The sequence below is a fragment of the Artibeus jamaicensis genome, unplaced genomic scaffold (assembly GCF_021234435.1).
Source record: "Artibeus jamaicensis isolate MK-2021 breed Jamaican fruit bat unplaced genomic scaffold, CSHL_Jam_final contig_391, whole genome shotgun sequence".
In the NCBI taxonomy this organism is placed as follows: Eukaryota; Metazoa; Chordata; class Mammalia; order Chiroptera; family Phyllostomidae; genus Artibeus; species Artibeus jamaicensis.
In genome coordinates, this window is record NW_026521814.1 from 32,528,583 (window position 1) to 32,546,212 (window position 17,630).

Here is a 17,630-nt window from a genome sequence, read left to right on the forward strand (position 1 = left end):
GCTTTTATAAATTCCTCAAATATTTACTGAATACCTGCCACATTCTAGTAACTGTCCTGGGCCTCAGTATACAGTTGTGAACAGACAAAAAGAAAAAATAAGTAAAAATAAAATCTGTGCTCTCATAAACACACACTCTAGTGAACTATATCAATAAAACAACTTTTTCAAATAGCTGAGTCTTTCAAATTCATCTTTCTCTCTCTTCACAAAAATAAATGCATAATTTTCTCACATCCCAAATTTTATCAGGATGAATTAGTGGGAGATCAAGCAAATAAAAGAACATTTAAACTACTGATGTCAGTACCATAAACAATCCTCTACCATTCATCTTCTTAAAAGATACTTCCAGAAAATTATGCATAATAGTTATAAAAAAGTTGTATCTATATTATTTTAACCAATTAATTTATTTGAATAACTACAATGGTGAATCCAGAAGATATATTTTAGTTTTCAGTACATCACAGTCTCTGGAATTTTTTAAAAATTTCAGTTTACATATACATATGTTTGTAGCAGAGATGTATAATTAGGTGATCAATAAAAGACTTATAAGTATAAAATAGCATTATATAAGTATAAAATACGTAGGTAAAATATAATAGAAATTCAATTTCAGGAAGGAAATGAATAATAATGGGTGGGACAAAAGTAAATTTACAGTTGTTTGTATGGAAAGTAATACAATAATTAATAATAATACAAGAATAAATTGTGTTTCATGTACTCACAACTGTAAACCTACTTTTGCTCCACCTTCTATAATGTCAGACTATTAAAGAAAAGCTTGTTCATTTATTCCTCAAATGGATGACGGCGAGCATTAGATCACTGCAATATCCACTTTATGCACATCTGACCCAACCACATTATGTAAATATAATGTCAATATTTACATATTATAAATAATATCAATTTCTACTATTTAAGATAGGATGAAAAATTTTAAATGTTAACTTAAAATGTACAAGGGGTATACAGTTCTTCAAAACTATTTTAGGGGAGGTGTGAACAAAAGTTTGAGAACCATTAAACTCTGCCATCACTTCTGTTGTTAAGAAACTTTCTTAATTGCCACAATAGTGTTGCCAATTAAAGATTTAGCAGTTTGTTTTAATAAACCAAAAATAGTAACTTATAAATAAATTTATCTGTAGATAGGCAGTAAGTGCTTAAACAGTGTATTCTCTTGATAACAGCATCTAGGTCAGAGACAAGAACTTTGTTAGTCATTAATCATGTTATTATAGGCAAGTGAAAATAACTATTTTAAGATCATCTGTAAAATTTATGGCTAACTTGGATTAACCTTCCTCCAATTAGCAAATTTCAATTTTGTTATCAACAGGAGCACACTCTCTTCCTAGTAGCACAATAACATGAACTTGAACAAAGAATCTGTAAGGAACAGACCAGACCCCCTTGGGGGCTGGGACCTCTATGATCTCTCCTTCCTGGTATTCAGGCCCTATGTCATTTTCTCTTCTTGAGTGTGGGTGGGACCTGTGATTTGCTTCTAAACAATAAACCATGAGAAAGGTGATGTGATTTCCATGATTATGTGCATTTGATTATGTTATTTAGGAATGCAGTGTAGGTCTTTCCTCTACTTTGAAGAAGTAAACTGCCATGTTATAGGTAGGCTATGTTGAGAGGCCCACACAACAAAGAACTAAGACTGGTCTTTAGCAGACAGCCCACAAGAAATGGAAGCACTCAGTCCTACAACTACAGGAACTGAATTCTGTCCACAAAGGTGTGTAATTCCTCAATCAAGCCTAGACAAGACTGCAAATCTAGCCGGTGTTGTAATTGTAGCTTTGTAGACCTCAGCAAAGGAACCAACTCAGTCATGCCTCCTGACACACTGAAACTATAAAATAATAAAGGTGTGCAGTTTTAAAGTGCTAAGTTTGCGATAATTTGTCATGATGCAATAGAAAACTAATATTAGTATTTTACGCTTTGGAGGGCTCAGTTTTCTCAAGTAAAAATCAGTTGAACAGCATGAACTCAGGGTTCCTTCTATAACTAAAATTCTGTGACTCTACATGTCCTCCATCTCCAAACTGATTTCTATTACTTAAACTGTCTTTCTATAGTGGCTATTTCAGCCCAGACCTGTCAAAAGTAACAGAAATTTTGCTTTCGTAAAAACTACAAAACACAAATACAAATGAGATATACAATCAGTACTATAACTAATTTTCTTATACAAAGCAGTCATAGTTATTTGTGAAATAGATAAAAGAAACCAGTTCCCATTTCTTAAGACTTCCCTTTACATATGAAAATTGGTATATCACTAAACCACCCTAAGCTTAAGACACCTTGGCTGAACTCGATGTTCGGACAGAAAATACTTTTTTAATGTTGAAATATTTTCAAGAAGTCATGATACCTAAGATGATAAGGATTCCTACAGGAACATAAGCTCCATGAGTTTTATTTACTGCTATGTCATCAGAAGTTATAACAGTGCTTACATAGAGAATATGTTCAATAAATATTTGTCAAATAAATAAATATGAAGAGTAACAATAATTACTACTCTCACCTGGAGCCCATCCGACAAAGAGACTGATAAGATGAAGCAGGCATATATACAATAGCAGAATTGTAACACAACATGAGAAAACTCAGGACTTCAAACCTAGAAAAAAACAAAAACAAGGGGAAAGGATTATAAACAATCACTTCTACTAGAGACTCTAGTAAATAATTTCTTCATTGGATGGTTATAACAACAATGCCTTAATATTGACTTTCATGATTTCTTAGTCTGATTACTAGTCTCTTCCTCAATGCTTCCCATTTCCAATTTCCTTTTTAAAGGTCGTATTTCTTGCTGTCACTTATATTTTTTTCCTCAAAAAATAAACCATCATCGTCGAACAGATGACTCCCCTATCTGCATTAGTTCACCTTCCTACTGACTGAATGATGAAATCCAAACTTACCGTGGCACACAGGCCCTTTACAATTCACCCTCCACCTCCCTCTCCAACCTTACCCTCCTCCTCCACTGCCCACCACAGATGTATACCACGGTACCTCGATCTTCTTACCACTCCACAAATATGCCATCGCCTTTCGTAACAACTTGCTTCTATGCTTGCTGTTCTTTCTTACTAGAACATACTTAGGAAACTCCTATGGTTTTAAGTCCTAGCTCAAATTTTTACTTTACACATAAAGCTGTTCATAATTCCCCCAGCTGAAGGAAACTACCATTTTTTGCTAAGTATAATGCTCACCTTTTGCCCAAACTTTTGAGGGAAAAATAAGGATGTTTATTATTCCTGGGTATAATGATGACATAGCATGTGCACAACAAGCCCGTGTATAATACTTACAAAAATGTGGGTGTGCGTTATACTCATCAAAATACAGTATTCCCTTATCTGGGTAGCTCTAATATAGCCTTTATTCCAATGAATCATAATTCTCTGTCTTCATGTCTGTTTTACGCACTTGGTAATAAGTTTAGGGTAGAGACCCTGATTTATCATCTTTACCTCTAGTATCCAACACAGTGTCTAATACATCATGATATTATAATAAATATTTATTGAATGAATAAATGAATGATTTCCTAATATTTACAATGTCTAAGAAAGTGGCTCCCAAACCTGAATGAATATTATCATTATTTAAAAACCTTTTGGAAAAATACATTATTGTGTCTCAACCCAGACTGACCCATTATAATCTCTGTGGGCTAGGGAATTGTGCTTCTAAAAAGCTTACCATAGGTGGTGAAGAATATATTGAAACTATCTGTACCATTTTTGCAAGTCTAAAATTATTTCAAAATGAAAAGCTAAAAACTGAGCTGGGGCGGGGGGAAGGCAGAAAACTGTACTTGAACAACAATAAAAAAATGTTAAAAAAAATTAAAACAAACCTAAGTTGAAAGTCTGACTCAAGAAGCAGTCATGTTCAGGTCCCTTCTTACATCGTTTGGTTTATTGAATATTAATTTTTTTGAAATTTAAAATTTCTTTTCAGGAAACTTCTACCTAGAAACCACCAGGCACAACTGTGGCATGGGGTAGGGGTTGAGGGGAAAAGAGACCATACTGAAAAAAGCAAGATTAAATGAAACACACCTTACTGGAAATAGGGACCTCATGTGCTCCTTCCCCACCCGGCCACCACAGTGCTAATGGCTGGCCCTGTAGTTAACAGACTACAAGAGTTTTCTCTAGGGAGTTTGGCCACCCTAAGAAGAAAGATTTAAAAACATGGACTTAGAAAATTCCCTAACTGAACGGCCCAGAGAGCAGTTGCGAAGTTCATGGTCCACCAGCTCTATTAACATGATAAAAGCTTCTCGACCTTTATTCCCCTACTCTCAGATTTAAGGGAGAGAAAAGATACCTGAGGAAATCCACTAGCATGAAAACAAGATCAAAAATAAAAAAGTAGAAAAAAAGTACAATTTCAAGGAGGCATAAATACAAAGAGAAAAAAACTCTGAACAAACCAAATTATCACTAATATTCTCAAAAATATAAGAGATGTTTCCACTCAAAAAAATACTCAGCAAAGCAACACCAGAATCTGTTTTAAAAACCACTCAGAAAATAAGAAAAACTTTTATATATACAAAATAAGTGCAGAAATTAAAAACTTACACACACAAAAAAGGACTGGTGAATGAAGTTGAGGATGTAAATAAATTAAAGCAGAAGAACAAAGAGATGGCAAATAGGAGAGAAGACCACTCTAGGGGTTTCAACATCCAAATAATAAAAGCTCCAGAAGACAGATAATAAAAGACCAGATAAAATGGACAGGCCAAACTAATTAATAAAAATAATTCAAAAAAATTTATCAGCCTCAAAGACATAAATTTCCAAATCAAAAGAGTCCATTTAGTGCTCAGCACAATGGAGGAAATAAACCCATCCCAAGCAGTCTCACAGTGGAATTTCAGAACCCCAGGAACAAAGAAGGCAGATCTAGGGTACAACCAACAGCAGATCCACACAGGAAAAAGACAAACAGAATTTTGAGCATAAGAAGGAAGGAGATCCAAGATAAGTGTGTACCAGGCAAAGAGGGTAACACAGAGCAGAATGGAGTAAGTAAAAAGACTTTAGGAGCTCCCTTTTCAGGAAAATAAAACTGAGAGAATGATCAGTATGTATGAAGACTTGACAGGAAATTATGACAGTAGATAAGAGAATTTGCAGGGATTAGATTACAAAGCACATAATAAACAAAGAAAAAAAAAACAATTATGAACTCCAAGGAAAATAAAAAAGGTCTAAAGAAAGGAAAAGTAACCAGTTAATCACAAAGCTCAGCACTGAATAGCTAGCTCTTTTTTTTTTTTGAATAGGTAGCTCTTAATGAACCATGGTCACTCATAATAATGAGAAATCTGAATAATGAATTCCCCACAATTACAACATAACTACCTTGAAAATATAGGAGAATGAGAAAGATAATGGACTAAATCATTATCTTTCCTAGAGATACGTTAATAAATAATGTCTACAACCAAAGAAGTAAGAATCAGCAAGTTACTCAAAGATGTGGAGGTAAATATTAAGAGAGTCAGTTGAAAGCAAGATTTTTTAACTTCAGCACTATTGGCATTTGGGTTAGATAGGCGTTTGTTGTGGGGGGTTGACCGAGGCATTGTGGAATGTTGAGTGACATCCCTAACCTCGACACATAAGATACATGTAGTAGCCTCTCCTCAACCCAGCTGTGATCATCTAAAGTCTCCAGACATCATCGAATGTTCCTGGGGCAGGAGTGGCGGGTCCAGGTCTGCCTTGGTTGAGACCCCTTGTTGAAAGGCATTACATTTGGGAAAGGAGAAATGGGAGAGGGAGCTGCTGAACGCAGTTTTTTATAACAAAATGTGTAGAATTAGTGCATATTTAACTTTGAAATATATATATATATAAGAATGTATACATTACTGATATAGTTGATTGTACAAAAAAACTAAAACATATGCAAAAACAATAGCACAACAAGATATCATTCTTTACTTAGGGGTAAGAGGGCTATAACAAAAAAGATGAAAAAATAAGTGTTGGTGAGGACATGGCTGAATTCAATTTCTGTCTTTTCCTTGAAATAAACTATAACTGTCAATACAACAGCTTTCATTCATTGAGTTTTGTGAGTCCTTCTAGTGAGTTATCAAACCTATGAGTCATTACAGGAATGCCCCACCCAACTTTGCAATTGGTATCAGATGTGAGGGTGTTTTTGTGGACTATGCATTCAAACTTTGCAGTCTGTCAAATTTCAAGTAGGTAGGTAGTCTCATTAACCCATTCCACAATGAAAAGAGCAAGGTGTAGAGAGTAGATAAACTGCCCCTGAGAGTAAACTTCTAAGTTTGGCTGATTTCATGCCTGCATTTTCAGGTTTTACATTGCTTCACACGAGATGACCATAACACAGCACCAAGCATTGAGTGAACAGGTATTTTACTGCAATGATGTATTCACTAGTATCACATATTTAACTTTTTGCCTCTTCTCACATCAAATTTGAACCAAAGTAATTAGAGTTAACTATTAAGCATAAATTAACAATTATGACTCTCTACAGTTTTGACCATTACCGGTTTTGTGCAGTGAATGTTTCCCTCTGAGGATGAAGATCACTGTAAACAACCCTGATGAGATCGTGCTGACACAATGCCCCTTCTGTCAAAGCCATGGATCCGATTGTCGAGGGCTATAAAAATAAAGTAAGTATGAGACTGTGTCTCTAAAACAAACAAAAAGTCTGTACCAAATAATGATATTCAATTTTGTTCAACAAAAGGCAGCTTCGGACCATTTCTTTTTTAAAAAAAACTCTTTCCATTTTTCAATTATATAAGCAGTGACCCCAAAACACTGGAGTTTGTCAAAAGTTATGTATTTATTCTTATGTTTAAACCTCAAATCACCTTCAAAATACTACACATTTGATGCAATACACCTATGGAGATGTTTTTCCCATTGCTCAGTTCTGAGCTCATTGATTCTGATAACTTTTAATGCTTCAGTTATTTTTTGTTTCACCTCTCCCACATTGGCAAAACATTTCCCTTTGAGGACTTCTTTTTTTCATCCAGGGAAACAAAAAAAAGTCACATGGGGCACAATCATGCAAATAGGGTCAAAAACTACTGAACATGAAGCATAGTGTACCAGGTGCACTCATAAATCACCCATCATGAAATGGGCAAATGAGTTGAGTCTTCAAAAAAAAATTCACTGAAGCTGAACGCAGCCTCTCCCAACACTGCCAGCTGGTACACTGATGCACTGATACAGATGGGTTCCTAGAACACTCACCTAGCGAGGTAAGCCTGTACTACAAGGGGCCCACCCTCCAGAAGATAATTCCAGGCGTTTCTGGGTCTTTCCTAATCTACAGCTATCAATCTATCTAGATATGTTTGTTTGTTTATTTATTTACTTTTTAGAGAGAAAGGAAGGAAGGAGGGGAGAGACAGAAACATTGATTTGTTATTCCACTTACTTATGCATTCATTGGTTGATTCTTGTATGTGCCCTGACTAAGGCTGGAACCTGCAACCTTGGCATGTTGTGACAACACTCTAACCAACTGAGTTCTACAGCTGTTTTTGAAATTTATACTGAAAACATACTGATTTAGTTTTTGAAAGATTGTGAAATAAATCTATATTTAGGGCATAGATAAGAATAGTTGCTAAAAAAACTAAAGATAACAAATACATCAATTTTAATTTGTTTGTACTCTACAACAGTGGTCCCCAACCTTTTTGGCACCAGGGGCCGGTCAATGGAAGACATTTTTCCACAGACCAGGCTGGGGGGCATGCTTTCAGAGTGATTCAAGTGCATTCCGTTCAAGCTCACCTCCTGCTGTGCAGCCCAATCCCTAACAAGCCTGGATTGGTACCATTCTGTAGCCCGGAGACTGGGGACCCCTGTTCTAGAAAACAAGCAGTCTTGGGGACAGCACATTCAAACTATGAAGTTTTACTAACTTCAGGTAGGTAAGTACTCCCATTAATCTCATTCTACAATGAAGACAGCAAGGTACAGAGATTTATAATTATGAAACACAAACAATATTGAAAGCTATGATTAAATGTCTTTTAATTTAAAAGTGACATAATTGATTCCATATCTCTACAGTTAGAAGAACTATCCATTCATAAATGTTTCACTATCCTCCATTTTATTTCATAATATGATAAACAGAACTTAATTAAAAGGAAATTACTCAGAAATATTCTGTACTAGAATGAGTCCTGGCTAAACAAGAGGCACTCTATTTCCAACACAAACGAAGTCCTAGAGGGCTTTATTACAAAAAACAATAAAATAAAATAAAAGCCTCATAGAGCTGTGAAACAAGAGGACACTGATTGTTGATAAGAAAATGGCATATAGTTGTTTTAAAAAAGATTTTTATTTATTTATTTTTAGAAGGGAATGAAGAGAGGGAGAGAAACATCAATGTGTGGTTGCCTCTCACACACCCCCTACTGGGGACCTGGCCCACAACCAAGGCATGTGCCTTGATTGAGAATTGAACTGGCAACCCTTTGGTTTGCACTCAATCCACTGAGCCACACCAGCCAGGGCAGAAAATGGCATATAATTTTTAGACTACTCATAAAGTTTCTTTAAATGCTTTCCTCATGACTTTATGCACTAAAAGCCACTAGAGACCAGAAGCTAAATTCATAACAGATATCATTAGAGAGAAGATGCAGAAGAAGTTCAGTTCAACAGGAGTCATCTACCTACAGGATAATCAGTGTTTTCACATTGTTCAACCAAATAAATATAAACAAAAATCAGAAGTGTAACATTAGCCCTGGCTGGTGTGGCTCGGTAGATTGAGCACCAGCCTGCAAACTAAAAGACCACTGGTTCAACTCCCAGGCAGGGCACAAGCCTGGGCCAGGCCCCCAGTTGTGGGCCAGTGAGAGGCAATGATTAAGATGTTTCTCTCATACACTGATGTTTCCCCCCCTCTTTGTCTCCTTCCCTTTTCTCTAAAAATAAATAAATAAATAAAATATGCCTTGGCTGGTGTAGCTCAGTGGATTGAGTGCTGGCCTGCAAACAAAAGGGTTGCCAGTTCTATTCTTAGTCAAGGCACATGCCTGGGTTGTGGGCCAGGTCCCTGGAAGGGGGTTACACATGAAAGGCAACCACACACTGATGTTTCTCCCCCTCTTTCTCCTTTCCTTCCCCTCTCTCTAAAAATAAATAAATAAAATCTTAGAAATAAATATAATCTTTTAAAAAAGTGTAATGTTAATGAACAGCTTTAGAATGCATCAATTAGAGTCCTTCAAATGGAAACAAAATAATTATAGTGATAATATTCTTCTAAGTAGCCATTTTCCCTAGAAATAATAAAACCTAAACAATCTACCATATTATTTTCTAATATGATTTCTAGTTAATATGTAAGACTTTTAAAAAGTAAACAATACTGTATGTCAACTGTAATCAGAAAATAAAAAATGTTTTAAATTAAAAAAATTAAGGAATATTTTTGAAAATTCAAAAAAGAGTAATAAAAAAGATTGAAAATGATATGGGTGAAGAATACAAAAAAATAAACAAGAACTAGAGAAAAATGTTCTACTAATTACTTTTCATCTCTCTTGACAACAGCTCAACTTTATGTCACTAAATGGTAAACATTCACTTTTAGGAAGGAAATCAGTACAGATGTATTAGGAATATTTATCTCCAGTAAGAAGGTGAATTTTATCTTTATTCAGTATAACTTTAAATAATTCTACCTTTTCAATCTTACTTACCTCATGGTATATTGAAGGCTTAGATAAGGAAGGGATAGTAAAAGACAGAACTTTATTGTTTCCATCTTTATCAGCAATTTCCTATAGTTAAAAAATATACAAAGATAATGAAATAATCACAGGACTTTAAGAAAAAAATGCTTTCTTAATTTACCAAATATACCAATGGTAGCTGAGGAAAATTTTTATGAAAGTAATATATTTAAAAATATCACTACCCTAGTGTATCTTTGCTAACCTATTAGCAAATTTGTACACTTGGTAGCTGAATCATTCTTCGAAAGATTTGAGTGTAAAACTAAAGTAAATCAAATACAACATGACAGTAAAGACATAAAGCAGGCACACACATCAATTTTCATGTTAAATTTATATACAGGTCACACAGAGTACAAGTGATTAGATCTTTCAGTAGAAACATGGCTGAGTTAAATGAAAATTAAAGGCCTCAGCCAAGAAACCCACACTTGTTGAAATAAAAACAAATTATTCTAACACAGAATTCACTGACTAAAAATAACTCTTACAATTATTCAGTAATAAACTAATGACTTGAAATAATAAGCTACATATGGTGATAACCACTATTAGTCCAAGTGACTAAAAATAAGTTCACTTTTAGGTATGTAATTACTGAACTGCAAGAAAGTCCTTCTGAATTTTAAAAGCACTTTAGCTTTCAATGAATAGGACAAAGGTGTCCTTTATTTCCACAGTCTCTAGCAAATTCAAACTTCTACAGGTATCAATAAAAACCTGCCTACAGGCTCCCACAGTTAAAGGATGAAATGCTCCTCCTGTATCAATCCCTTTCTCTACTGCCTCATTTTAGTTCATGTTTCTTTTACAGCACACATTAGTACACATAATGGACATACAATTCATAGAGAAGACTGTCCTGACTAGACCTAACAGGAAGGTGGTCAGAGACAGACTAAGGAGTTGAACAACATAAAAGAAAGAAAACAACAATAAAACAACTACCATCACCAAAACACAAACCCAAAAGGACATCCCTATAGGGCTCATTTCTGAGTTTGTATGTCATAGGAGAGTATAAATTATATATGAATTAATGGTCCTACCTCTAATTCCGGCAGGAAAATAGGTTTAAAAATTCCTTAGAGAGATCATTTTAACTACTTTGTAGTCAAACTAGTTACTACCACATCTGGGCCATTGTGCCTTGCAGAAAGTCTATTGTAGCTAAGACGGATGGAGTTGATTAAGTTAGGCAAAAAAATTTTAATTAAGCCAAATACTTTTGATGTACATTTGTATTTGTGGAGAAGGGTGTCCTGAACTTTGTTTAAGCTGAGGACAATATAAAACTCTCCTGAGGCTATCTTAAACAGAGAAGTGCTAGGGCAGGAAAGGAAAAACAGAAATGAATATATAGAAGAAAACCAGTGTGATAAAAAATGAGAACTACAGTGAAGACAGAACACAGATATCAAATGAATTAAAAGACAGAAGCCTGAGGTTACATTTCTGGATTATAATAGAATAATTTTTTAATAATACACTCTATTTGAGATACCAAAAAGTAATTAAACCACAGCACTAAGTACTGTCAAGAACTTGTCAAGCCTTCCACTCTACAAAATATTTTTGGTTCATTTGCTCCACTACTGAATTTTATTACATTAACAAAATTAATAAAAATGTCAGCATAATCTGAAACACTAAGTTCAATGATTATATCAACAAACATTTACTAAGAACCTGTGTTAAGCACTAGAGAAGACACAGTTATATATGAAACAAATTTCCTGCTTTTAAAGAAAAAAACAATCAGACAAATCAGCAAAATAATTTTATACCTAGAACAGCTTTCCATTAAAAAAACTCACCTGCAATTTGATACTACTGCTAATAATGATAAACATTTATCAAACACCACAGGCATGATGTTGGCTTTTTCTAATTGTTTTTAACCCTATAACAATGCTTTATTTCTGCTTTACAGAGGAGGCAACTGAAGTGAAAATATTAAGTAACTTGCCCAAAGTTAAAACAGCTAACAAGTGGCAGGGCCTGGTTTTAAACAAAATATAAATGACTCCAAGGCTATGCATGCTCCGTTCTTCAGATATATGTCCTAGTGATGGAAATGTTTCCTAATTAAAAAAATTTTTTTATTTAATTATTTTTAGAGAGAGGGAGAGGGAGAAAAAAAGGGAGAGCAACATCAATGTGTGGTTGCCTCTCATGTGCCCCCTACTGAGGACTTGGCCCGCAACTCGGGCATGTGCCCTGACTGGGAATCAAACCGGCAACCCTTTGGTTTGCAGGCCAGCACTCAATCCACTGAGCCACACCAGCCAGGGCTGTTTTCTAATGATTTTTAAGGGATACTACTTAGAGGAGCAAGCACTGGTGCAGAAGAATATTATTTATTGTGAGACTCAATATTTTATGAGGTACTTTATTACCTCTCAACTATATGATGCTTCAACCAACTGGGCCACCCAGCCAGGCCTTAATTATAAACCTTTATTTTATTATGTGGAGTGTTTGTTTATAAGGAATACTGAATACACAAAATATAAGGGCAGTTTTAATACCAATGTTCTAAAATGGGCACCACGTAAAATAAAATAGAATAACATTTAAGGTACCTAAGAATTCCTCTGAAAAAAGTTTCATAAACAACACAGTATCAGAGACATAATACATTATAAATAATTATTAAAAATAAATTTTAAAAAGTTTAAATGCACAGCATTTATAAATAATGGTCAAATAAAATAATTTCAAGACATAAGTCATAAAATACTAACAATGCTGTCATTTATAATAGTTGTACCTATTTTATAAAACGTATTATCAGCAATTACTTATTAAGCACCTCTACTCAATTTAATTAACTCAAATAGATTATTCAGTAGACATTTCAATTTTTTTTCTCTAAATATTCTTTAAGTATTGGTTCAGAGCACTTAAAAAAAACCCATATTATCATTTTCAACTTACCAAATTATAAATTCCTAACAGAAGTGCTTCAATGCAACCATTACTTTGTCTGTCTCGGCTAACTGTGAGCCGTAAATAAACCCACATCAACTCTGGCAAGAACTGCAGTGTGAACCTCTTAAGTCGAACCTCAGAGCTACGATAGAGTTCAAACAGCTGATGGCAGACAGGTTCCAGGAGCTAAAAGAAAAATGAAGTACATTAGTTATTTCCATTCTTTTGGCTATAACTGTATTTTTTAAAGGTACATACATGTTTTCAAACTAAATTCTCAACATTAATTCTTGCATATTTCGAATCGAGGCAACCAAAACCTTAATCTCTATGTACAGAGACTACATATTAAATTGACTAATATACTAACAATAAAAAGTACTTTGTGTCAATTTAATATCAACATAACTTTTAAAACACTGTGCTATCAAATTATTAGATAATTAGTTCTTTAACCAATGTACTACACTTATATTTAATGAAGTCCCTTTTCTCACCAACCCTTTACTTATCCCCCATTTTTAAAAAAAGATTTTATTTATTTATTTTTAGAGAGAAGGGAAGGGAGGGAGAAAGAGAGGGAGAGGAAAATCAGTGTGTGGTTGCCTCTCACACACTCTCTCCTGGGGCCTGGCTTGAAACCCAGGCATATGCCGAGTGGAAACTGAACCAGCGACCTTTTGGTTTGCAGGTCAGCTCTTAATCCACTGAGCCACACCGGCCAGGCTTACCCCCATTTAAAAAAGTTTCTATTGAAAGAAAATAATTTCAAATGATCTTGTTGAGCCCCGACTGGCGTAGCTCAGTGGATTGGGTGCCGGGCTGAGAATTAAAGGGTCACAGGTTCGGTTCCCAGTCAGGGCGCATGCCTGGGTTGCAGGCCGGGTCCTCAGTGGGGGGCATTCAGGAGGCAACCACACACTGATGTTTCTCTCTTTCTCCCTCCCTTCCTCTCTCTCTAAAAACAAAGGAATAAACTATTTTTTTTAAAAAAAGATCTTGTTGAAAATAAACTTTAAATATTGACTTGAGACTATGATTTAAATAAATTATATACCACTCAGTAGAGACAGGGATTTTTTTCAATATATAATATTTGGATATCCAAAATGCTAGCTAGTATTTTAAATTAATGCTAGTTAATATGTAAAACAAAACAGATTATTTTTATGTTTGAAACTGACAAATTCTACTCATTGTATTTGAAACATTTTGAAGATGAGGAAATTATAAACAGTTTTTTAAATATTTAATTGGGTAATTCTTCATATGATATCATAGAACATGACTTATGAGGTACTTCATAACCTTGAAAGCTGAAAAAATTAGTTTAAATAAATCTCCTCCCTTTCCCTAAACATGTACTGCCAATTTAGAATGGTTTTGTTAGAATAACTGCAGACTAAACAAAAGTATGATTTTCTAAATGTAGGCAAAACACTGACAAGAAATTATAAAATGATGCTTAAAATTTAACACTAGCTTTAAAAGTGAATTACTGACCAAATTATATGCTTACCTCTATTCGGAATGATTAAGACAATACATATACATTTGGAAATCTGTTAGAAATACTTATACATATCTGTAATAATCTAACACTCTAGAATAAAGTCATTTTCACAATTGTAAATTAAAAGTCAACAAATTCTATGTTGATTGTACATATTGTATATTTAGATAAGTTTAGCTCTTAAGGAACTCTACAGGTAAAAAAAATTTATACACACACATCTAGTCTAGTAACGTCTAACCCTTTTATGTGAAATTACTATCACTGCATTTGAAATATTAAAAACCATTCCAGCTTTCCTGTTACAATGAAGTCTAGATCAGACAATTTGCCCAAGTCACAGAAGTGAGTGGTGGAGGAAGACCCTGGAATTCAGGTCTTCCAACACCACGCTGATGTTCCCAATATACCCATTTCTTTTGTTAGAGCAAAAGTACAGTAGGAGGTGAGAGCTGTTTAATTACAAACAGTATATTCCACATAGTGTCAGTAATGAAGTCATAAACTTTTCAAAATGGTCAATTGCTGGCATCTTTTTAAAGTACTAACAATAATATTCAGGTCTTTTGGGAAATTAAACAGTGTTGCTCTCATTATTTATTGAAAAATATATACAAGTTTTAAATTTACTTTACTCTTTAGTAAAAGACTCTAAAATCACCTTCTCTATATGTTACTATCCATGGAACATTATGATTTGTTTATTATAAGGATCTTAACTTCTGTTCCTCAGGAATGAGAACTGCACTGGCATGTAGGAAACTATATTTTAATTAAGCATAACAAAGAAATATAGAGTGAGAAAAATTATCACTCTTTTTTAAAAAATGGGAAGAGGGGTGGCTGGCAATCCAGTAACTTTTAATGAAGTAACACTGCAAAATTAGATTGTCTAAAGCTTGCCAATGCTATCTCTTAAAAATATTTAATTCTTAGAGTATGTATCAGGCTGTTGTGTTCTAAATTTTCGGTATCATAAATGATGCTGCCCTCCCCTAAATGACACTGTCCCCACATCCAAAGGTGTTAAAAGTCATTATATTATCCTCTGGCTTAAAAAAAAAGCTTAAGAATAACTGATACCCAAATTTAGCAAACAGTTTGATATAATAATTCCTAAGAGGCAAGATATCTGATGAACACAGAGACAGTTTGGGTGGAATAATGGAGACTGAAGCCCAATTTGGGTTAAAGAGAGAATGTGAGGTGAGGAAAAGGGGTCAGTAGAAAGAGAGTATAAATAAGCAATACTTTATAAGGTTCACCTATGAAGAGGGACAGAAAAATGGGAGAGATAATAAAAAATAAGGCAAATCAAAAAAGGTTTTAAAAAATAGAATATGATTGTTTACCATATTCCATTCATCAGAAAAGGAAAAATCAATCATGGAGGACAGAAAGGAAATAACTGCAGGATTAATCTTTGAGGTGCTAGAGAAGATGGGCCCTAGGCCTAAGTGAAAGAGATGGCCTTTGATACAACCTGGGATACTGCTCCACTGACTAGCAGGAAAGGCAGGAGAGGATGGGTGGAGATGCTGGTACAGTGGTATATACATTTGAATGGGAAAATAAGAGAGCTCCCACCTACTTTCTTATTCTTTCTTATTGACATAAAAAGTAAGCTGAAGATGAGTTAGGAGGGTAAAAGTATGAGAAAAGAGGTGTAAAATGAAGAGCAGGAGAGTGTACCAAACAAGTAAGACAGCAAGAGATTGTTAGTGTTGCATTTAAAGTGCAGATAGATGGAGGTCTCCGTGAAGTGGAAGAACTGCTAGAGTGACTAAGGTATCTGGAAGGAGGGAAAGGACAAAAGAAACATGATTTGTTGGTGTAGAGATTAAAATTTAAGTGATAGTAAAGCTGGCCATGATATGTAATATTGAACTTCTAGTAAATAAACTTTCTTAAAAACTTTTATGGCTGTTAAAATAAAAATGTCTGTCATAAGAGTGTCATAAGTTTCAAATAATATTATATGTGGCATGTGATATTTTTCTGAAATAACTTCCCATTAACTAAATAACATGTGATTATGTTTCAGAATATAACAAAATCAGAACTAAAAAGGCCTTTCTTCTGGGACTAAAGTCCAGAATTGCTTTGAGAGTCTACAGAGCTTAACATTTTTCTGAAGTATGAATATATGGTTAGAACTTTACGACCTGAGAGGAGAAAGAATGGACAGACAGACCTGCTCTGGCAACTGGTTGATTATAATGACTGCTGAGTTTTAACCCTGAATCTGTCAAGTTGTAATTTTTCCATTTCTATTCATGATGAGGTCTAACACGTTACCATTTTGAAGTAAAATTACATGAATAACTTTTTTTAATGTCATAGTTTCCAAGTATAACAGAAGAAAGGAAACTGGTACTTTTTATACACTTGTTGAGTCCCAATGAAAATGACAGTGTTTTAGAATCACATGTTGCATTTCACCATTCTTCTAATCAGTATTTATTAAGTGTTCATTATGTACATGATAAAATACTAGGTTCTAGGAAGTAGCAAATACAGAATATATGACCACTGCTCATGAAGAGCTTACAATCTAAAGAGAAAGCATAAAACAAAATTTAAAAGCTTCTATGTTACGACAGTACAAAACCAGGGGTGGGAAATACACACATTCATTATTCAAACAGAATTCTGAAAACTCCTGACCAAGGATATGGATATATGTACATTACCACATCTAAAGTTATAAAACATTCATAAATGCACAGCAAGAGGAAAAAAAAGCAAATGAATCCTGCAATTGCTGCTACAAATAGCAACAGGTGCAAATCTAACTGAGAGCCAATCCAAGTTTAGGAGATAGGAGAGAAAGAGGTCAATAAGCAAGCTTTTAGTGATAGGACAAAAATGAAGATGCACTTTAAGTTAAGCTGCTGGTTAGGAGATGATTACCTGAACTTCTTCAAACTCACTCCAGTACACAGCAGAGGCACTCGTGGAGGCTGTATCTGGGAAGATAAGAAGCTACTTTCCTGTGTGTTCCTTTCATTTTCATTTTAAATCATACATGAATCCAGTGGTGACACAACTGTATGTCACACTATTGTGTTAATGAAAAGATAATGTGTGTATTTTGCAAAAATTAACAAATAGATTCAATAGCTGCATTTTTCCCTCTTATGACAAAATTGAGTAATAGGACACTCTTATTCTAAGTTTTTAAATCTTCACTATTTCAGTTAAAAAGTGCTTTCTCTGATCATTTTCAAGCTAAATTTACTAGCAGTATCATGTTACGTTTGTTACCAGTCTAAAAGTACACTGGTTAGGTGGTTATACACAGTTCTATATTGTCAATAAAATAACTGCAAACAATAC

At 34.3% G+C, this 17,630-nt stretch overlaps 1 protein-coding gene across 7 annotated transcripts in view; it reads right to left on the reverse strand.

Annotated features, from left to right (window-relative positions):
* HYCC2 (hyccin PI4KA lipid kinase complex subunit 2) overlaps positions 1 to 17,630 on the reverse strand; it is a 59,323-nt gene that overhangs the window by 18,662 nt on the left and 23,031 nt on the right. For 6 of the 7 annotated variants that reach the window (XM_037167598.2, XM_037167594.2, XM_053665062.1 and 3 more), the window contains 4 exons: positions 12,785 to 12,964; positions 9,809 to 9,889; positions 6,605 to 6,720; positions 2,564 to 2,659 (listed from right to left, as the gene is read on the reverse strand). In XM_037167598.2, coding sequence (XP_037023493.2) covers positions 2,564 to 2,659; positions 6,605 to 6,720; positions 9,809 to 9,889; positions 12,785 to 12,964 — 473 coding nt within the window. Of the gene's footprint in view, positions 1 to 2,563; positions 2,660 to 6,604; positions 6,721 to 9,808; positions 9,890 to 12,784; positions 12,965 to 17,204; positions 17,261 to 17,630 lie in introns of all 7 variants that reach the window. The other variant, XM_053665065.1, reaches the window with a different exon arrangement.